Source organism: Histomonas meleagridis, assembly GCF_020186115.1.
Source record: "Histomonas meleagridis strain 2922-C6/04-10x chromosome Unknown contig_20, whole genome shotgun sequence".
Taxonomy (NCBI): domain Eukaryota; phylum Parabasalia; order Tritrichomonadida; family Dientamoebidae; genus Histomonas; species Histomonas meleagridis.
The window spans coordinates 1,159,780-1,183,771 of record NW_027150805.1 but is presented as its reverse complement, the minus strand read 5'-3'; the positions used below and the strand labels follow the sequence as shown (position 1 = coordinate 1,183,771).

Below are 23,992 nucleotides of genomic sequence, written 5' to 3'. Positions count from 1 at the left end.
ATATATTTGTTAGTAAAAGCTTTAAAATAAGATAGGCTGTGATTATGATTAAAAATTTTAGAATATAGTTTAACCAAAAGTTTTTTTATATCTTTATCTAAATGAGAAAATTCTAAAAAAGAGTTGATGTTTGGGTTTATGGAACAACGTTCATTACGACTTAATGAATCAAAAAGAAATTTTGGAGTGAGGTGATATGTTTAAACTCAAAAAGTGGAAATTAAAAAGTGCGGTTTCACTTCACTTTATTTTTTGGCAGAATATGCTCAGAATTTTTGAATATCGATTTGACAAAGTCTGTTAGTGTTCATTACATGGTGGAAGACAACGACTGCTTCAATCTTGGAAGAAAAATCGAGTACTTGCTTGCAATAGAAAACTTTACCAAGGATATTAGGCTATTTTCAAAGCTGCTCGGTACTTCAAACCTCCCAATTAAAGCTCTCCTTTACCATCCTGATTTATTAAAATTCAAACCAACAATTGAGGAAATAATTAAATACATTAAATCGCAAAAGCAAAAATATTCAATTGCAAATTGTGGAGATGTAATAATTGTTTTGAGGTATTTTGTTGATCCAACAATAATTATTGTTTCTAATGTTCACAATTCCACGCTAAAGAATTTTAGGTCATTTCTAACAATGGTTGTGGGTCATTCGTATTTTGAGGTTCATCCATATTCGCCAAATAGTTTTAAAGTTCGTTTTGCTGATTTGCCCACTTCATTGTCAGTTATTATGGCTTTGAAGTATATGAAATTCAATGATAGACTTTTGAAATGTTCTGCATTTTCATCAGCAACCCCATTTCCTGAAAAAGCAACACTTCAACCATTTCCAAAAAGGAAAACAACCCGAAAAAGGAAAAGGAAGAATGATGTCAAAAAGCAAAATAATTTGCCCGACGAACATTCTCTTCCAATTCAAAAGATTCAACTCATTTCCGAACCAAATAAGTTTCCAAAAGTTCCTGCTCCCTAGGGATTGGCCCCCGACAACAACAATAAAACATTTTTCAAAACAATTTCTGTGTTAATTTTGTGATGTGACCAGATAAAAAACAGTTTAAAAATTTGAGCAAAGTGTTGTGTCTTGGTGTAAATTTGATGTCAAAGGCATCACAACCCATGTCAGTTGGTGATTCATAGCCTGTAAAATAAATACATGTAAAATTATTACAACAGAAAAATGATAAAGTTTACATTTTCTCCAATGATAACTGTTGCTAATTCTGAAAATTTCCAATTGTTGTTGCAGAATTTGGATGTAATATTTATTATTGGAATTAATCTCCAATGAAGACTATTTACAATTGGATCTAAATTTTGGTAGATTTGTTCAATTAAGTTTGTGTGCATATCTTAATGAAATTTAATTTTTTTAACATATTTTAATTTTACTTAAATCATTGTATCCCAGATGAATAATTCCTCCTGGTTAAGGTTTGTGCCCCGCTTGTGTCAAATCACTTTCAACTTTATGAAATTATAAGTTATTAAATTTAATATTTTGTATTCAAAAAATACTTCTATCTAACTATTTGGGGGCAAGCATTCAAGTACAACTCTGCAAAATGATATTAAAATTTTTAAGTATTTGTTTTTTAAAAAAAAAAAACAAGTAAGATATTTGCAGTTGCTTTGTTTCTGTCTAAAATGTAAAGGCATGAAAAACCTATAAACCTTGGATTAACATCATTAAAAATATGGAATAGCCACTTGGATAATAAGCGTTTGTTAAAACATTCAAATAACGAAAATTTCGAAATGAGAAAAAAAAATTCATTTATTGGGAAAAAGGATTTTTTTTTTCTATTTGAAGGAATATTATTCAAAAATTTTCATTGTTTACAAGGATTTTAACATTCTTTTTTTCTTTTTATTAAATATTTTTATAAAAATTATTTAATTTATAATAAAAATAAATGAAATTTCAAAATATTTTTGATTTTGATGAATATATTTTTTGCTAACACAAAACAAATACTCTCACAATAACTGCTTCAGATGATTTTTCAAAAGAGTATCTGAATGTTATAGAACATTTTATAATTATTAATGTTGGAGAGCTTGAAAATAATGTACCCAAACAATGGTCTTTGTTAACATCAGTAATAATTGGAGAGTCAGTTGGAAATATAATGGAGCATTTGCATCATGTAAAAAATTAGAATATGTAAAATTTCCAGAAAAATTAGTGAGTGGAATTGGATGAAGTGCATTTTATGAATGTATTTCATTAATTGATATTACAATTCGTTGTGATAGCATGGTGATAATGCATTTTCCAAATGTACAGGATTTGAAACAATAACTTTAGATGTAGGTGTACGAAGTATTGAATCTGGTGCATTCAGAGGATGTATAAACCTTATGAATATTTATATACCAAATGTCCAGGACTTGAAATAGTTATAAACGTGCGCATTAAAATGTAAACCTTTGAAAGAGAAGATTTATTTGACTTGAATTCAAGATTGAAACAAGAAACAAAACTTTTTTCTAATTGGTTTGAAGAAATTGAGAGTTTTTCAGAAATGAACTTGAACAAAGACCTTGAATCAGGTATTTACTCATTTGGATTACATAGTCCAACATATTTTCAATCATTGGTAATAAATCCTATAAAAATGGGACGTTCCGTAGTTACACAAGCCAAAAGTGGATCAGGAATTACATGCGCATTTTCAATTGGCATTTTACAATCAATTGATACCTCCGTTCAAGTAACTCAAGCACTTATTCTATCATCATCACATACTCTTGCTATACACACATACAAGAAATTAATAGGCTTAAGTGAGAAAATGCCTAACTTGTTTGTGTCATATTTTGATCAAGATAAAAATAATACTCTTAACAAACAATGTCCTCATATCATAATTTCAAAACCAGAAACCATACAATTTCTTCATGAACACAATGTTATGAACTTACAAAATCTTAAAATAGTATGTATTGATGAATCTTATACTATTTTTTCATCACATTCCATTCATTGTATAGAAGGAATACTCTCTAAACTTAATCCAGATATCCAAATTTTATTTTTTTCTAATGATATTCGTTTTGAGTTATATAATGTAATTAAGCAATTTGTAAATGATCCTGTTCAGATTATGGACAAAGGATATTATCTTAGTCTTGAAGGAGAATACTTATACTATGTAAATGTTGAAGATTCTCAAAATAAAATTCCAACAGCTTTAGATATAATTGCACAATTATCTGGAAATAAAATGTTAGTTATTTCACGTTGCATGAAATATATTAATGAACTTCATGTAGAACTTGAAAAACGCCAAATAAAAACTTCTTTACTTTTAGATTTTTATGTTGCTGATGTTGCTGAATCCAAAGTTATTGATGAGTTTATATACGGTAACACAGAAGTTCTTATTTTATTGGATACAATTAGTCAATGTGCACTTAATTATCTTAAAAGTAAAATTCAGATAATGATTAACTTAGAACTTCCTGATATAGACAATTATCTGAAACAAATTGGAAGGAAAAGGTTTGATCCAAGGGGTTATAATATAAATATAATCGACAAGTCAGAAATAAAAAAACTTCAAAAACTTCAAGAGTTTTACCACATCGCCATTCAGGAACTCCAAAGTGACTTCGCAAAGTATTTCTAAACTGATCAGTTTAAATAAATAAACTGTCTTTTAATGTGCATTTTTCTCTCCGAGTAACAAATTGATTAAAATAATTATTTTTAATTAGAGTTTTTTAATCTAATAAAATCTTTTAATCCAACTGAATCATGTGATTGTTAACCAAGTAAAATATTTTACCTGTTGTAACAATTTTTAGATATGAATGAAAACTTTAATTAAAAAATCGTACATATATCTATAAAATATTTATTTAATTGTATACAATTTTGAAGGGGAGATATTATTTTGAAATTTATTCATTTGCGAATATTTTTATTTTAAAAGCAGTATCAAGAAAAAGTGTTTTTATAAGAAGATCATTCTTGGGCATCGTTTCTATTATTAGGCACTGTGGATTCAAAAACAAATTTCTTTGAGCGAATATTCACTGTTGTCCTCAAGCAAAATGGGTGAACTTTGCGTGTGGATGCGCTTATGATTTTCCTATATAATTACAATTATAATTTCCACTTCTATAATATGCTCAGAGAATTAATTCATGAAATGAATATTTATCACATTGTGGATACAAAGAAAGCGAATCGCTCTTAAATAATATCATTTGAACGTATACCCAAAATTTATTCAAAGAATTCGAAATTTATATTCCGAAAAGTTTAGATCGAGTAGACTTGTAGATTTGAGTTTTGCTCCTAGTGCTACTATATCATTTGCGGCTGAGGTGTGCAACAGTTTACCGTTGGATACTGTTGCTGCATCGGAATAAATTGTGGATATTGTTGATGCATTGGATATTGCATGTTCAGCATATTGTTATAAGTGTAATACGGTATCATTACTGGACATGGAATACGAATTAGGTAAATGGGTCCCGTGTTGGGATATTCAAAATCGGAAGCTGCTCCACTCGGTGAAGCTTGTGCGTCAGGTGATGGCGGCTTTTGATCTTTGTCTTGATTAGAATTTGTTTGCGGTATAGTCTCATCTTTTGTATCTGCTGCTGGTATTTGTGGTTTTTGGTCTTTGTCTTCACTTGAACTCGTTGTATGTGATGGTAATTTAGTGTCATCTTTTTTATCAGTTGTTGGACTTGGTTAAGAAGTTGATTTATCTTTGCCTTGGTTTGAACTTTGTGGGTTTGGTGGTTTTCCGTTATTCTCTTTGTTGTGCGTTTCATTTGCATTCTATGGAGGAGGTGCAGCTTTGATTGAATTCATAGATGAAACTCCGGATCCTGATTGAAATGAGTTATTAGGTGGGTTTGGTATGGGCTTTGTAGGAACAGCTATGTTAGGTGAATTGTTTGTGTGTCCACTGGACTTATTAGGACTGTTTCCCCAAGTGGGCTTGGATTTGAAACGTTCCAGGTGGGGCCAGCAGAAGATGTCCATTCTACACCAGGCCCATGAGAGTTATCAGATGAATTCCACTTGGAAGAACGATATGAGGATGTGTTTTCCCAGTTATTCATTTGAAGCGTGTTATTCTTATTCTGCTTATCTTGGCACAAATGAAAAATTTACCAAAAATGAATGACAGTTAGGACTTCATTGAATTTATTTTTGATCTACATTAAATTACACAACCATTATGCTTAATAAAAATTTGTCTTAGAAATAAAAATTATTTTTTTTTTCAAAATACTGATTTTAGTAGATAGATTCTAATATTTTCGCCCATAAAAGCTTAGCTTCAAGTTTTGCACCCAAATTTTCATTATTCTAGAAATGTTAATAGAGGAATTATATTTTTACATATAATTTCTATTGACATAAAAAGAATACCTATTTTGATGTAGAACTGCAGCTCTCTGAGTAATCATATTAGCAATTTCTTCGTATCCATTTTCACGTGCATAATCAAGAGCTGTTTTACATAATTTAAATAAATTCCCAAAATTTTTTTAAAAAACATTATCATATAAATAAACATTTAATATAACAAATGAATATCTAAAACATTAATATTAATATCATTTCTACCAAGAAGTAACTCAACTATTTCAGTAAGACCATTTTTAGCTGCAAAAATAAGTGCTGTTTTAAATTATTTAATAAAATTCCAAATAATAATTTGAATTATAAAATTAATAAATTATATTTCAAAGAAAACAAGCAAATATTTACTGCTAGCCAATGATCTTTACTTCTTGTAAAAAATTTAAAAGAATATAAAATATTATTAAGAAAATTCATATTTTTGAAATAAATATCAAGAAATATCAATAAATATTTTGAAAATTCACATTAATTCCTTTTATTTGAAGAAGGAATTTAGCTACATCAGTATGACCTTGATTAGTAGCAATCATAAGCGCTGAATTTAATAATCAAAAGAAACATTAATTATTATTTTAATACACCATATAATTTAAGCAAACATCATGTAAAATAAAGAATTGTCGCGATAATTAATATCAACATCAGTAAGTTCTAAAATTGTTTTAACAATTTCTATGTTTCCACCAGAGACTGCAAACATAAAAAGACTCCGAAATTATTTGAATGAATTTTCTAAATTTTAAATAAAATAAAAATTTTTAATATATACATAGAAAACGTACAAAAAACATCTATCTCTTTAATATCAAAATCTTGATCAATAAGTATTTTAAACAAATCAAGATGACCATTTTGACATACATTCATAAGAGGATTTATAAACAATACAAAAAAATTTGGAAAATTATGATGAAACATTTAAATATCTAATGAGTATAAAACAAAATATAGAAACCACCTCGAACATTTATATCTATTCCCTTATGTTCGCATAAATAGTTAAACAATTCAATATTTATAGATGCATTTTTTGAATAGAAGAAAAATCTTGAAAATTTTTCAATATCATGTCTAGAAATTTCATTTTCGTAAAGATAACGAAAAATATCATTTCGATAAAACTCAAAAGCTGTTTCATTTGCTCCAAGAAAACTTGAATTATTTTGTATACATAAATGAATAATTTCTTCATTTCCACCAACAACTGCAAATTTACCAGTATAATATAATGTTGCATTATTCATAAGTAAATATTTAAAACATTTAATTGATCCAAAAAATGCTGCATAATCAATTAATGAAACATTTTTTTGGTTAATAAATGAACATCTTTCATAAAATGATGGTTCAATTGTTTGATTAAAATTAAAGTTTGATTGTGATGATATTTCTTGAAGTTTTTCTAAATCATCATTTCGAATTATTTTTGCAATTTTTGATTGATTAATTCCTTCTTTTAAATATTTTTTATGAAGTTCCCAATCATTCTTTTTGAGCTCATCATAATTATCATTGAAATATTTATGTGATATAATATACCAGTCATTTCTTAAACTATCAAAAAATTTACTATCTAAAATACGATGTGCAAAATAATATGTTCTCTTCTTTTGGATTAAATCTGATAAGATATAATTTAAATCTATTAATTTCTCAAGAAGAAAATAAGTTTCTTGTGTATCTATTCCAAGAATAAAATGTGAAAATACTTTAATCAATTCATGATTAGCGCTTTTTTGCTCCGCATTTTCAATTTCTTCTATAAAATGAATATAAATATTAAAATCTTTCATTTGTGATAAAAATGCCGAATATACTATACGACTAAGAGCTGCATTAAAAAAATTTGAATAACTACTATCATAAATTTTCATCGCGGATTTAACAGATTCAATGACATTTTCTTCATTTAAATTCATTATAATTTTTTCAAGTGATAGTATTAAATTCGTCCACTCATTTTGTACTGGATGAGCATATTTTACTAACACCTCTGTGCGTGTTGGTGTTGGAGTTGGTTTGCTATTCCTGTTTCCCATCCAAAATTATGAAAACGATAGAAAAACGATGTTCACTTTTGAATATAAAATACATGACATAAAAATTTCAAATAATACAAATGACCGATATTAATTTAGAAGAATTTTTCAAATTTAAACAATTTTTAATGTATTAGATTTACAAAAATATGCATAATATCGATAACAAAAAGGTATTTTTATTAATTTTGTATAATTTTTACATCGTTTATCATATTTCCAATTTTTTCCAATGTTAAATTTCGTGGGTCCACTCTTACAATTAGCATTGGAGCCATTTCTCTTATACATGTCAACAATTTCAATTTTTCCTCTTTATTTTTACTATTACTGACAATTTCGTTTGCGATTTTTATTATTTCGTCCCATTTCCTCAAATACGCGGGACATCCGCCGTAATCGCTCAGCTTTAATCTCAATGGCTCATCATTCTCATCAACGAATATATCGAATTCGAACTCATCACTATGTCCATTTAGCTCAGTATCGACAACAGATACAAACTCAGTACCTTCGAACAAATCGATATCATCGAAAGTCGAAGCCTCAATCACATCGAATAACTTATCCTCATTTTTACACGCGATGATAAAACTCTCAGAATTCAACATAAACTTCATATGATCAGATAACGTTACATATGCTGATGAATTACCTACAAATGGTTCTTGTGGTGGGATATCAACATCACTTAAATCGAAATGATCAATCAAAAACAAAACACGTTCAAACCCAAAAGAATTAGATATTAACTTAGGTAACATTAAGACATTCGTAAGCCATATGGATAATGGAAAATGTTGTTTGATACAATTGTACAAATTCTCAGAAACCGTTTTGAGTTGTTGTGATGTTTTTCGGAAATCTTCCGATAAACTGAAGTTCTTTTGTAGAATTGGGAAATGTTGGACAGTCGGAAGTTGTTGGAAATACTGTATAAGGGTCTCGCAGAATGGTTTGAAGATGATTCGTTGCGATGTGATGCGTTCGAAGATCATTCGAACAAATCGCTTATACAATAAAATGGGATGCTGAATGACATCGCTTAGCTCAGCTATGTCAAAGCGCATGATAAAAGTGGTCTTATATTGACCGGTGGAAATTAAATATGATATCATTTTGTTGGACAAAAGTTGATGGAAAACTGATTTCCCACTTTCTGGTGGACCTACAATTGCAAGACGTGGAGAGGAATAGCAACCAGTTGAGGTAGTAAAGGTGGAAGATTTAATGATGTCAATCGCTTTTTGATCAAGCTCATTGGAGTGCGGTGGAATTTTTGTGTTTAGAATATGCTTGCTGGAAAGAAGTTTGGCTTCTTGCTGGGTTTGGAGAGATTGATATGAATATTCAAATTCAGTAACAAGAGGTGAAAAGTTCTCGCTGATGGCTTTCTGGATGGACTCAGAGGTCCTCATTGGTTCTGGTAAGTTCTTAACGAGGTTTTGAATATTTTCAAGATGGATTTTGTGTTGTTCCATTTTATAATTTTCTTCAGCTTCATTTTTTTGATCTTCTACTTCATTGTGAGATGAACTAGATTCATGATTTTGATGTTCATCTTCTTGATCTGCTATTGGATTTTTGATGATTTGAAGCTCATTACCTTCTGAAATGAATGACTGTATTGATTCATTTCGGCTAGTTTTTTGTGATGGTTGAGTAGGCTTTTCCTCTTCTGGAATAGGTTCAACTATTTGATGGTCACTTTCACTTTCTTCTTCATGTTGAAGTAGTTGTTGTAAATCATCGTCGTCATCAGCATCTTGGTTATTTGATGATAGATCTTTTTGTGAAATTGAAACAAAATCATCTTTAGGATCTTGAGAAGATGCATAAATAGTGCTTCCTGGGATTACCTCATTAATTGACGTGATTGGTTTACCATTTTCATTATAAATTACACGTAGAGGATGTGATTCTGAAAAGATAAGAAGTCGTGAAATCGTGTTCTTTAAAGATGCCATAGTTTTCGGTATTAGTGCTTTTTTACTTGGAGCATGAGGTTTATCTTTGTTTTTAACAATAACAAAGTTTTGAACTTGCGATTTCATTTTTGGCGTCAAAAGTAAACGTTTTTATTTTGTTGAATGTAATCAAAAGTGCCATATAATATCGGTTATGCGATAAATTTTGTTGCAGCTAAAATTAGCAGTTATAAGGATATAATAAAATAACTTTATTATGTTTGCACTCATGGCGATTCGCTATGAATAAGTGTAGTATCTGTTCTGAATCGCTTGACAGCGGTTCGCTCGGTACGTGCCGGGCGCCCTGTTCAAACGAATTTATTATTTCATCATTCAAGCACCGCTTGATGATGGTTGTTACCCTCCTTCTTGCACACCCAAGGAGTGGTGACGCATTTTAATTAATTTTCTGCTTATTGTTGAATGATTTCCTTTCTTAAAGAAATTCTTTCCTTACAACTAAATGGACACAGCATAATAAATGGCTGAATTTCATCATGAAGTGCTTTAAAATGGTGTAACCTTCAAATGATTGCATTATTAATTTAATCTCAATAGTGTCATGAAATACCTGTGTTTCATAGAATTGGTTTAGCATCAAGAAAATTCTAATAAAATACCACATTTTTTTAAACAGCAAATAGTTGGATCCAAAATAATTTTATTTTTTTGCCCTTTGGAAATTGTCCAAAAGTGCTAAAATGAATCTTCAACAGTATCAAGAACTTATAAAACAATCAATCGATGATAATCAAGCTATTGCTTCAAAAGCAGAAAAGCAACTCGACGATGTTAGGATTCGCACTCCTCAATTATATATCACTCTTATCATGCAAAACTTCAAAACAAACCCATTCCATGAAACTACTGCTTCATCATTCCTTCAGCTTAAGGCACTTTCAGAGAAAGTTGTTTTTGATATATCTAAAATAGGTGATAGTGCTTTTAAGAAAATGGTTCAAGACACATTATTTGAAACACTTCAAAGGCGTGATATCAACGAGAATGATTTATCTGTCCTTGCTTCAGTTATACCAGGTGTAGCTTCCAAATACCTATTTCGTGGTGAATGGAATGATTATGTACCAAAATTGATCAGCGCAGGTCGTGCTGCTGTGAACTTTGGCGCTCTCGTTGTTCTTGCCGGTAGCATTAGCCTCCGAATCATCCGTTTTGAGAATTATGCAGATGATATTTTATTTATCATGACAAGAGGATTCGAGAAGAAAGAGTTCCAACCACATGCCCTTGGCCTCCTTTTAGCTCTCGTCAACAATGTAGACAAGCCAGATAGTCTCAAACAATTTGCACCAAAAGTCAGTGAAGTCCTCAAGGAAACGCCTGTTTCGGACCTAAACTTGATGCTGAGCCGCATTAGTGAGTTTGTTAGTAAGAACAAAGGGTTCTTCTCCGAAACTAAGGGTCAACTCATCGACGCAATCGACTACGTCAACTCAAAACCAGGCGTTTTAGCTAGAGTCAAACGCATGGGAAATAACATAAAGGATATGCTCAAGTGAAACTGTTTTTTGCATAGATTGTTAATTTTGGTTTTATGAATCATTAATTAAAAAATCTATTTTCCATTTTATAGAAAAATTTCATTTTACAAAATTAAGTATTGGAATTTTTGTTAAAAAATAAATACCATGGAATGATATGAATCAGCTTATCTTAAATTTTCACCAAAAATACAAAACATTTTTTAATCATCAAATCTTCAAAAGAAATTTTGGACATCGGATTTCATAATATTATTTTTTATCAGTAGCAATATGATGGATGTAAAGATTGGAAATTATGCATTTTATGGATGTTCTATGACTGAAATTGATATTAAAGGAGTTGAATACATAGGGAAATTAGTATTTGATAATTGCACATAATAAACAACTATTAATATTGGTAGATAATTAACATATGAATTTTTTAGTTTTTATTTGTTTAATATGACTTTTTATCTGAACTTATTTTGATTAAATCGTATGAAAAAATCATTTTGGTTTTAATCTTATGTAACGAAATAGATTTTTGCGTAATAATGGAGTTGCAATAACAACTGCCTATGAAATAAAAAAAAATATCAATAAAATGTTATGATAAAATATGCATATATGTAATTTTTTATTTACTTACTTGGAACATCAAAGCTTGCACCTTTCTCAAGGAGTAGTTTGACTATTTCATCATAACCACTTCTTGCTGCTTTTTTAATTGCAGTGTCAAATAATTTTAATAAACTTCAAAAAAATTTTATAAATATAAAACAGATAATATAAACTTTAGTTAAATGAAATTAATATCTTTAGTATTGATATCAATTCCCTTTGTGTTAAGAAGTAATTTTACTATATCAATTGAACCTTGATTAGATGCAACCATAAGTGGTGTATAAAATATTTTGTTCAATTCCCAATTATTAATTTGAAAGACGAAATTATTGAATTATACACATAAAAACTCAATTAAATATCTGTAATATTTACATTAATTCCCTTTTTTGCAAGAAGTAATTCAACAATATCTGTATGATATTCAAATGTTGCATTGTAAAGTGCTGATTTAAATATTTTGAATAATTTTCAAATGTTATCTTGAAACATAAAAAATAAAAAAGCAAATAAAAAATTGAATTATCGAATATCATTCACATTGGGATTAATGTCTTTACGCTTAAGAAGTAATTCCACTACTTCTGTATAACCTTTTTTAGATGCGATTAATAATGCTTTTTCAAACAATTTAAATAATTTAGATCATACTTAATTTTTTTCTGTTCAAGGAGTAACGTAGCTATTTCTCTATAACCTTTTTCACATGCAATTATAAGTTCTTTTGCAAATGTTTTGATTAAATTACAAATAATTTTTTTAAGCTCCAAAATGAAGGAACAAATTCTTTTAAATGAATTTATTGAATATTTTTGTTATATAGATGAAGTTTCTTTTGTTCAAGAAGTAATTTCACTATTTCCTTATGACCATGCTCTACTGCAAATGTAATTGCTGACTCATATATTTGTAATAATCATGATGATATTCTTTAAAACATCAATTAATTGAAACAAAAATATTATAATTTAAAAAAATATTTTTAGTATTGATATCAATTCCTTTTTGTTCAAGAAGCAATTTAACTATTTCTGTTTCACCATTTTTGGATGCTATCATAAGAGCTGTATAATTTATATGGATTAATTTTTAAATATTATCTTTAAGCATAAAATTATTAAAATAAATATTAAATAAAACAAATAAATATTTTTAGCATTGATATCAATTCCTTTTTGCTCAAGAAGCAATTTAACTATTTCTATTTTACCATTTTTAGATGCTGTCATAAGAGCTGTTTTATATAATATTATGAAACTCCAAATATTATCCAATAATATCGAATAAAAATTCAAAACATTTTTGAAATTGATATCAATTCCTCCTTGTTCAAGCACATATTTAACAAGTTCAAGATTTCCTGATTTTGAACAAAAAATTAATAAATTTTTTGGAATTTTGTTGCTTGCAAGAAAATCCTTAACTAGGAATAAATTTCCTGTTTTTGCAGAATTATTAATAACATCATTATCAATATCTTTTCTTTTTTCTTCTAAATACAACAAAAGTTCAAAATTATCACTATGTATACATCTTATTATTAAATCATCAAGAAATTTTTTGGTAATAATAGGAGTTTCATCAGAATTCTCAGAATTATTTTTATTATATGTTAATTTCATAAAGATATTTAAAGACATCATTTTGATGAAATTTAATTGCTGCTTCATATGCACCTTCAAATGATGAATGATTTTGTTCTCATAAATGAATAATTTCTTCATTTCCACCTGCAACTGCGTGTTTTCCTGTATTATTTATATTTGCTCCATTCATAAGTAAATATTTAAAACATTTAACAGATCCAAAAAATGCTGCATAATCAATTAATGTAACATTTTTCTGATTAATAAAATCACATCTTTCATAAAGTGATGGTTTGATAGTCTGATTAAAATCAAAATCATTTTGTGATGATATTTCTTGAAGTTTTTCTATTTCATCGTTTCTAATTATTTTTGATATTTCATTTGGATTATGTCCTTCTTTAATATATTTTTTATGAAGTTCCCAAACATTTTTTACATGTTTTTCATAATTTTTCATAAAAGTTTCTTCGCTTTGATAATTTTTACTGAGCCCATTAATTTTATATCTTATATCAGTTTTAACATTATTTTTATAATAAGCAAAATGCTTAAATCTAGGAGGGTTAGTAATGTTTATATCTATTAAATTTTTTTCAATCATTTTCGCAATTAGATAATATGCTTCATGTGTTTGAATTTCAGAAATGTAGCTAATAAAAATATCGACAATTTCGGGATGTGTTTTATTTATTTCTTCTTCTTTTGTTTGAATTGCCTCTAAATATTTTAAGTAAATATCAAATAAATTATTTTGTGTAAAAAATGCATTGTAAATTAAATTACATATAATAAAATTAAATGAATATGGAAAATTAGGATCGTATACTTGTATTGTTTGGTGAACACATGAATCAAAATTATCAATAGTGAGATTAAATATTATTTGCTTAAGATTATTTAATAAATTCATGTTTTCATTTTTATTTTTGAGGCTTTTACATGTTATATTTAATGAATTTTTATTTTTTATTATGTTGATATTCTTCGTTTTTAATCAAATCAAGTTAAGTTAATGAAAACACAATGTACTCAAAGTTTGAACCTTAAAAGATTCGTGTAAGCGAAAAATTCCACAATGGGATTTTTATATAACTCGAAAATGTTAATAAATGTAGAGAATAAACCATATATCAAATATCTTTAAGTGAATTCATTCATCTATTTTTTGGATATTTTTGTTTTATGATTCCGAATATTTTTTACAAAAAGTTGTTACATAAAAAGTCGACTCAATCCCCTCATCACCACAAAGAAACATGTTGCTCCAACCTTTTGTCCATTTATATTGATATAACATAATTGTTTAAAGTGTAAATTATTCAACATATGCTTCTAAATTGAAGTTGCTGATGCAATAACATTAGATTCAATTTTTTTTTATGTTTTTATCATTACATTTCTTTATTGAAATGCATTATTTTAATGAATGACTTTATTCAATGATACTTCTGATTTTTATTGTGAAAAGTATATATTAATTTCATTTAAACTTTTTTCTTGTTTTTAAATTTTTTCAGTTCACATGTCACATTACCACATTGAAATTTGTTGTTGGTTAAATGGAAAATTTCTCTAATATGTATGAAAGAATTTTGATAAAACCTATATAAATACAAAATATTAATTATATTATATTTAATGGTACTTCAAATTTTAAAATTCCATTCTGGATTTTTTTGTAACAAATAGTTCAGTATGAAAAAAAGTAAATCATGATGTAAAATTTTATATGGAAACAATTCCGTTTTAACTTTAGTGTTATTTGATAGTAGATAAACCAAAATATTCAATAATAAAAATATTTCAATATTTTTTCGAAAAAATCAATAAATTATCAATTATAAATAAAACACAAAATGATAATTATTAAGGTGCCTCTATAACATAGAAAAAATTTGGCTTGATTGTATTAAGGATAAGGTATTTTTGGGAGGATTTTTGCAGCCCACTTTTTCAAGTACCCAAAATCAGTTGCTTTTGATCGTTTTACAACGAGGGCAATTAAACGTTTTTGATGGATCAAGAGTGCGGAATTACTTATCTGTACACTGATCCATGCGGCGCGTGCCTCGTTTTTAATAGACCCAATGGCCTTGATAAGACGTACGTTGTTTGGTTTGACAAAGTTCATGGATTTCCAATTTTTAATGGAATTAATGGATTTGATGTTTTTGAATCAGAAGAGGATGCTATTAAATTTATTCAGTCATCGAATGAGATCGTTCAAACATCTAAAGCAAAATATCTCATAGGTTCTTGTATTATTGGAAATAGGTGCATTATCCTATTAATTACGAATTGTGTTATTGCTGGAACAATATTAGGAAAACACAATATTTATACGGTTACAGATGGAACACGATTAAGTTTTACTCTTGAAGAATATAATTACTATCATTCAACAGATGTAGTCATAGATATATTTTCAAACTTCAAAATTATGCGCCGGCATTTCTTTTGTCCTACGTTTGATATTTCTTCATCTATTGGATTACCATTGAATTCAAACATGATTTGGAATAGATACCTTTCAATGCCATATAACAATTTTATTGTACCAAATTTTTGTGTGAGTCTTCTCCAAGGAGCAGTTAGCTCGTATCAATTTCAAACATTTTCACTATTTACAGTTGTTCGTCGAAGATGTACTGGAACTGGAATTCGATCACGAACGTCAGGTATAAGTTCCAATGGTGACATTGGTAACGAGACAGAAATCGAAATTATTGGCCAAATTGAAACCGACAAAGGATATGAAATTGCATCACACACAATGATTCGTGGAACCACTCCCACAAATTGTAATAATCTCCAACTTGCCACAGTTAAAAAATCGATTCCTGTATTCTGTGGCAGGCTTTTCAGTCAGCATCGCTTGGAATCGATAAATTTTTTCGACTTTTCGAACAAAGCCTCTGAAAAAACCGTCTACGATACACTCAAAGAATCTCTTGAAAACATATCACCATTTTTTGATGATCGTGTTAAGCTTGTTCAAATTGATTGGGTCTACTTAATGAAGTCCAGTGCAACCGATGCAATTTCCACACTATTTCAAGAATCGGAACCATTTATTAATAATTATGGATTAAATTTAATCTTTTACCGAAATGACAAAATCCAACTCCGAAAGTCAATGCAAACAGGGATGTGTTTATTTACATGTTCCACAGGTTGTGACAATAGTAATGTTGGAACTTTTTTCTATTCGCTTAAAGTTGTACAAAAAATATTACAAATGTTTCAACTTTTAGAAGCGGATCGAAAAATTCTTAAAGCAGAAGACATTCTAATCATACCGCAAGCGATTGTTGAATTTCTCTCCAAATCATTTTATTATTCAGGGAACATAATTTCCAAAATATATTGTCTAACCAAAAGTAATCAAAGTGAACAAATCATTAACTTCATATCGAGTGTTAATGGTGTCTTAAAGATGCGCAATACAGCTCTTAATTACAAACCCTCCAAAGATAACAAAGAAAAAGAAAAACGCTTTAGTAAATCACTTTCATATTTTTTAGGGGTTCGTCAATTACTTATTGACAAAACGTATAATTCATCCAAAGGTATAATGTTATTATCATATTTGCCGCACATTACAATTATATCGCCGAACACTTTAAACCCGTACATCTTCTCAACAACGCAAACAATATCTTCGTTAAACATCAACGATCAGCCAATTATAATATCGCTTTCAAGGCCATCGAAAATCACCGAAATTGTAATACGTTCGTTTCCTATTAATAGTAATAACTCACAGCCGTCAACACTATCGATATATGGCGGAATGTATCTAAATCGAATGTTTCCGATAATCGAAGACATTGCAATTGTTCGAACTTATCAAAACTCTTTACTTCGATTTCCCATTAATGAAGATTTATTATATTCACATGAAATCGAGCCAAATATATATGAAAACGTTCGATATTTATCTTTTACTTTCACAGCAATTAAGTCGCAGTTCTTTATTTCGAACATTTTCGTGTATGGAATACCGTCAAATAAATTAATAACTTTAAATGTTTCAAACAATATAAAAGCAAATGTAAAGAACCCAAAATATAACGAAAACGTTAACGACTTAAGTAACGTGTGTAAATGGGAATTAAGAAGACTTTCATCGTTCCAAACTTATACCGATTTTAAGATAGAAATGATTCGAAACGGTATAAACCCTTCGTTGGTGTCCGTTAACTCAGTTATAAACTTAACAAAAAATCAAATTAATGATCAAAACCACACGTGCACTTTTTGTGGGAAAAATAAGGCGGTTTTGAAATGCGGACTTTGTATGAAACCGTTCTGTCAAAAATGCGCCGATAGAAACGGTTTGTACGTTGTCCCTCAAATTAATAATTTGTTGTGTAAAAGTTGTTTCAGAATTAGAAATGAATTAATGACAAAAAGAAGTGACTTCAGAGAATTAAAAAATGCAATGATAAAATATTATTATCCATTTTTAGGAGTTGGACAAATCGAAGATTTCGGAAATATTTTCGCACCAAATAAAATCCTTTATCGGTTTTTATATGAATTACCAATTGGTAAAAATAGTGTCAGAGCAGAAGCTATGTTCAATCCATCAGACGATGTTTGGTGCCCTTCCGAAACATTTGTTCCTGTTTCAATTATATTCAAACAGTTCACAAACGTTTTTTCAATAGAAATTTCTTGCGAAAAGCCGTTGACGATAGAACTTAACGGGCGTTTTTATTCGTTCAAACCGCCTAAGACGATACAAACGGTTAATCTAAGCGGATCAAAACTTGATTTTACGATATGCGCTGAATCAATTCAAATCAAGGAGATTAACTTCTCTGGGAAAACATCTTACCCACCATCTAAAATCCCACCAATTGAGACCAATAATAACCTTCAATTGAAAGAAATCTTTTCAACTTCAAAAGAATATACATCATTAATATGCCATGAAATTTTGTTGCACAATACAACAGAGGTGTGTGGACTGATCTTGTTCTCCCTCGAAAAAGGATACTCGGTGATCATCGAATTGATGTCATCAGGTAAACAAAGTAAAATTTGGCCAATGCGACTCCCGCACCTTCAAGGCACTTGCCACCTGCTACTTCCAGAGGCGTGCAAGTGCAACAAGGTGAGAGTGTGGTACCAGACAAATGGCGATCGTTCATTTCAACTGCCAAAATCGGTTCAAGTTCTTTCATGCGTTTGATCTTATGCGGATATTTTGTTAATAAATAATTTTTTTTTATTCATTTTATTATAATTTTTCTTCGAATTCAAATATCGTTATCTGTTTTATAGGAGAACATTTTAAATGATATAAAATATTATATTTACAGTACACTTTACATCGCATATATCTGTTTAGAATTTGCAATAAAATATTTTTTTCTTTTTATGCATTATCAAAAAACTTGTTGAATTAATCTTTTCTATAAAAAATTTTAGAAATTACAAATGTTAGATTCAGTCTCATGAAAATAAATATTTAAAATTTCTATCAATTGAACATGAGTTAATTTGACTTTTCAATATAAAATACATTGGACTTTTTGGTGAAATTATTTCCTGAATATCAATGCCATATAAAAAAAATTAGCACTTTTCCACTATTTTTTGATAAATTACCCACAATTTTCAAGCACGTTAAGTTTTTTTATTCTTATCGTAAATTTTTGAATGAACAAAATTCAAAATTTAAGTGAATGTAAAATCCACAAAAAAAAATTGGGAGAACAATCGATAGGCCCAAAAGCCACATATTTAGTCAAAAATGAGAAAAAAAAGATCCACACATACGCCAAAAACTTCAGAATCAACCGAAATCAAACAGCATACTCATACCAGCAAAGAACTGAATTGGTCATTTGATGAAACTGTGGATCCTCAAACAATTTTTTCCAAAGTTAAATTGGTTGGAAAAGGTGGCTTCGGTATAGTTTCCAAAATCATTCATACCCCTTCTGGTAAGATTCTTGCTGGGAAACTTATTAATCCAGCTCTTGTTAATGAAAAATTCAAAACTGAAATCCAAAATATAATCAAACTCATCAAGAAAATAAATTCTCCTTACATAATGCATTACTATGGGTGCGTTTTATACGAAGGGTCTCTTATGATTTTGATGGAATATTGTGATAAGGGTTCATTTCGAGATATTCTTGACGCAAAAAAGCAAGTATTAAACGAAGACCAAATTTCTATTGTAATGCATGATTTGCTCAAAGGTCTCCAAATTATCCATAAAAAATGCCAGATTGTCCATCGAGATATCAAATCTGCAAACTTACTGTTAGCATCCTCCGGGAAAATATGTATCGCAGACTTTGGTCTTTCTAGTAGGTTTGAAACAACTGGAGCATGTGATACAAAAACAATTGTTGGAACACCATATTGGCTTGCACCAGAAGTCATTAGTGACACATCATATAGTTATTCTTCTGATATTTGGAGTGTTGGTATCACAGCTGTAGAGCTTGCTGAAGGTTCACCTCCATATGTCGAATTTTCACCAGAAAAGGCGATGATAGAAATAACTCTCAATGGCTTCCCAGGGTATCGTTTTCCTAATTTACACTCCCCAGAATTCTGTGATTTCGTTTCTCATTGTGTTCAATCAAATCCAAATGACAGATGGAACATCTCAGCACTACTCAACCATCCATTTATCAAACGGGCTAAGCGTCTCAATCGTATTAATACTCTTTCTGATATTCTTTCATTGCAAATTCCACAAAAAGAAATTAACGAAGAAATTGCTTTCGATGACACTTTCTCGGTAAACGTTTCAAATGAAAACGAAGAAATTATTAATGAAAACACATTTCTTAGTGATACATTTATTAGCCTAAGCTCAGATGATAACTCTGATGCTTCTAATCGGACTAATCTTTCAACTGCCAAATCATTTACATATGAAGATCATTTCAACAGTGATACCTTTGAAAGCGCCATTTTACATATGAGTAAGACATTCAACAGAAACACGTATGATTCTCTTGGTCCAATTAACTCGCCTTTTTCACAGATCTCCAAAAGCAGTGAAAATAGTACAGGGTCATACGGATTTATTAGCTCAGCTTCCGACACACCTATGTACGCTCCAAGCAATAGTTCCAACTCTGATAGTTTCCAATTTTATCAATCAGCTGATTCAACAAATGATTCATTTGGCCAATTTGAATCCATTTCTAACTTTGACACATCATTGTCTCCTTCAGTGATGCCACCTGCGCTTGATACAATCCAGTTAGACAACATTCCAAAAGTTCCTGATGAGATTGTTTCCAAAGTATCACGTGTAATGAGTTCAAAAATTCCATTTGTTCCACTTCGGTTCGGTACGAATAATACTGCAGAGACTACAGAGTTATATAAACATAAAGAAGCAACAAATGTGAATATAAATGCGCCGCAAAAGTCAAAAGTTTCGGTCCCGCTAATGTCTGTTATACTGATACTGTTTGTTTTTTTGGTGTTTAAGGAAAAAGGAGTGGCTGTGATTGCGTTATATAGTGTTATAGCGCATTTACTTCTGACATATGTTATGCAAAAGGAAAAAAAGAAATGATAGAATAACACAGACAACTATTTTTATTTGTAAAAACTATTTGAATTTTATTTTTAAAATAATTATTAGGAAAACATCACAAAAACTTGAAATTTTTAATGATTTTATTATTGACAAGAATGCGCATTCTTTGCTTTGTTTTGCTGCCCAAACTAAAAGAAATTGAGATGTTGTTCCAAAATTATTAAAAGGTTAGAGTTGAATATAAAAATGTCGGGGGTTGGGAAATTAGTTTATTTGGTTTTTAAAAACATTAGATCGAGTAAAATGTGGTACATATATTTTTAATTTTGAATAATGAATTAATATCAATCCAGCATACATAGGAAATACCATTAAATTGCATATTGATATGATTACAGACAAGAAATCACATTTAGTACCGATTTCAGTATTTAAAAAACAAGAAAAAAAATATTTACTTTATTATATATTAAAACAAATTTCTTTGTTATATTTTCAATTCGCTTTGAATTCCATTATTTTCATAAACAATTGCGCTGTTCTTTCCCAAACTTGCGGATTAAAATCGTTCACACCAATTGACATACTGTTTAACCTATTGATATTCATCAACAAATTGAGTTCGTCTTGAGTGACTTTAGCATTTGAACTCAACAACAATTGCATTTGCGATTTCACAAAATTTTCAGCTTCTTCCGATTTAATTCCGAACTCATTAAATCGAACATTTTCTATGTACGACCGAATTATATCCATTTCTACTTTATTAAGTTCGAATGAAAATGTTTTAATTTCTCCAATAGGTATTGAAATGTTTGTCTTTAGCAAAGATTTATGTGTTGAAAGTACCAATGTTGGAAATGAGACTTCTATTGTTTGTGTATATACTTCGAATAACATTGGGATATGTTGAAAATTAATCAGATCTTGAAGTATTTGAATATTACTTAAACCATTTTGATTCAAGTTCCCATCACTCATTTGTGTTTCGTCAATGATTAATCTTGTTTCGGTTACAGCTGAAAGTTGTGTTGTGTTGTATTCACTTCCATTCGCACCGGGACTTAACGGTTTCTGGTTAAGTGATTGACGGTTAATGTGAATGATGTTGATTGATGTGCAAACAAATGAAAGTAGTTGCGTAATTGCTGCCGCCGCCGCAGGGCTTACTCCAAACAGATTTAATGAGAATAGGCCAATTGGTTGTTGTGATTGAGGATCACGTGAGGAGACTCGACCAATGAGATAAAGTAAGAGTAATTCTGAAACAAAAGGTTCAAATATATTATTGAAAATTGAAATGATACGTGATCGAATATCAAGAAGCGTTGGACCTGGTGATGGTAAAGGTGGTGAAAAAAGTGATTTGACTGGGAATGCCGCAAATGCAACAAACGATGGAATGCTACTAATAAAGGCATCAGCACTTGTAGCACGCATTTCAGCGGCAAGGGGAAAGACATCATGCATTACGGCTATAAGATCAAATGGTATAGATGGCTTTTCGGGAATTTCAAATGCAAAACTAACAATTGCTTGAAAAGATTCTTCAAAAAGATCATCTGTTGAAACAACTTGATTCGAATCAATTGTGCAATGTGAAGAAGGTGATATTGGATCAGGTGATTCAATATCTCGAAGCCAATGTGTAAGACATGGAATTGAAGAAACTAAAATTTTTAATCGTTGGATCATATTACGTTCATCTCCAAGATCTGTTCCAGCCGGAAATTCGCCTGAAAATGTCCAAGGAGTATAATATTTGTTATTAAAGAATACTCTAAGAGGTAAATACTCTTCGTCATGATACATTAAAAACGAACATCTAAGTCTTATTAATGTGTTTGGTGGATATAGTTGTAGATGTCCTAATGTTGAAACTAATGGTATTTTTTCTAATAAACTTGGATCATTTGCTACTGCTTCGTTAATTGCATTATTTAAACCAAAATCAGGTTTTATATCAGATACATTTGCAAGATTCGATATGAAATCAATTGGATTCGTTATAAAAGAGTTTAAATCCATAAATTTAATAATAAACGGTAACAAAATGTAAACATTTGAAAAAGTAGTCAAAATGTAACTTTATTTAGTTACGTGGTGGAAGACCAGCAGCAGCAAGGCGCTCATTAAGGAGTCTCTTACGTTCTTCTGGTGAGAGTCTCTTTGCGTGTGGTTTCTTGAGTTGGTAATGTGTTGTTGCCTTTGGAGCTGGATCTGGGTTAGCGCGGATAGCTTTGTGAGCTTCTGTGTAGATCTTTTCAAGGTTTTCTGGTGCAATGCCTTCTTTGATGTAGCGAGAGAATTGTCTCTTGTAGGCATCTTCGTTTTCGGATTTAAGCTTCTTCATGTAATCAGCGATGTGACCACCGAGGATGAAGTACCTTTGCTTCTTTTCCTTTTCACCACCAGCAATACGTGTGTCGCTATGTGGAACAAATAATCCACCATCAACAGCACCTTTCATAACACCGAAAACACGTGCACCTGTGGTTGTACGACGAAGACCAACATCAAGGAGAACTTTGAATGGGCGGCGAGCATCTTCATCTTCTTCTTCTGGATTAACAGCTGTCTTGAAGATTTCATCAAGGCCAAGCTTCTTAAGAAGTCTACGAGCAACAAGTAAGCCTGTGCAATAGGCTGCTGGATAGTTAGCAAGACCAAGCTTGATTCCATACTTAACAAGTTCAGTTGATTGGGCTTGGGCCATTGTTACATCATGATCGAGTTCTGCATAAACAATTTGAGCGATGACCTTTGTGTTTGTGATACGAGCAACAAGACGATATTTCTTTGCGCCATACTTTGTCTTGTCTTGTTGGATCAAAGATGAACGTTGAACGTAATCAGTCTTGCATTCACGCCTCCTGCGGAATGGGGTTTGGTAACGTGAAAAGTAAGATGAGTTCTTGATGATCTTAGCAGACATTGGTCGAAAAGGTCGACCAAGCCGTAAATTCCTCTGAATTATTTTGATAAATATCAATAATGCCAAATAAAATGATTCAATTTATTAAGTCACATAATAATTTAAAAATCAGATTTATTCCTCAAAAATAAAAATGAATTCCAAAATGCTTGAATTGTGTACTTTCATATTATGATAGAAATTATGCTAGAAATTATGCTAGAAAATAACACAAAACAATTTTCTTATCATTCAGCAGATATTAAGTAATTATCTAATTTAATAACAATTTTTTTTTAAACATACAATTTTACTATATTGGCATCATATAAAAAAATTCATTTAGACAAAATGATGGCAAATTACAAAAAAAAAAAAAAAATCATATGAAATTATTCATGGTACTTTCTATGTTGCAAATTTCAATAAAAATCAT

At 29.8% G+C, this 23,992-nt stretch overlaps 5 protein-coding genes across 5 annotated transcripts; 2 read left to right on the top strand and 3 right to left on the bottom strand.

Annotated features, from left to right (window-relative positions):
• Positions 1 to 7,629: 7,629 nt before the first annotated feature.
• On the bottom strand, positions 7,630 to 9,501 carry GO595_002945 (uncharacterized protein; the record flags this gene model as incomplete). Its single annotated transcript, XM_067915910.1, has 1 exon — positions 7,630 to 9,501. One exon carries the CDS (start codon positions 9,499 to 9,501, stop codon positions 7,630 to 7,632), a length of 1,872 nt encoding a protein of 623 aa, XP_067776746.1.
• Positions 9,502 to 10,118: 617 nt separating this feature from the next.
• GO595_002944 (uncharacterized protein) lies at positions 10,119 to 10,937 on the top strand (the record flags this gene model as incomplete). Its single annotated transcript, XM_067915909.1, has 1 exon — positions 10,119 to 10,937. One exon carries the CDS (start codon positions 10,119 to 10,121, stop codon positions 10,935 to 10,937), a length of 819 nt encoding a protein of 272 aa, XP_067776745.1.
• Positions 10,938 to 18,881: 7,944 nt separating this feature from the next.
• Positions 18,882 to 20,678, top strand: GO595_002943 (STE family protein kinase; the record flags this gene model as incomplete). The annotated part of the gene is made up of 1 exon (XM_067915908.1): positions 18,882 to 20,678. The coding sequence occupies one exon, from the start codon at positions 18,882 to 18,884 to the stop codon at positions 20,676 to 20,678; it is 1,797 nt and encodes a 598-aa protein (XP_067776744.1).
• A 459-nt stretch (positions 20,679 to 21,137) lies between these two features.
• On the bottom strand, positions 21,138 to 22,670 carry GO595_002942 (mini-chromosome maintenance complex-binding protein; the record flags this gene model as incomplete). The annotated part of the gene is made up of 1 exon (XM_067915907.1): positions 21,138 to 22,670. The coding sequence occupies one exon, from the start codon at positions 22,668 to 22,670 to the stop codon at positions 21,138 to 21,140; it is 1,533 nt and encodes a 510-aa protein (XP_067776743.1).
• Positions 22,671 to 22,734: 64 nt separating this feature from the next.
• On the bottom strand, positions 22,735 to 23,577 carry GO595_002941 (putative 60S ribosomal protein L5; the record flags this gene model as incomplete). Its single annotated transcript, XM_067915906.1, has 1 exon — positions 22,735 to 23,577. One exon carries the CDS (start codon positions 23,575 to 23,577, stop codon positions 22,735 to 22,737), a length of 843 nt encoding a protein of 280 aa, XP_067776742.1.
• Positions 23,578 to 23,992: the final 415 nt, after the last annotated feature.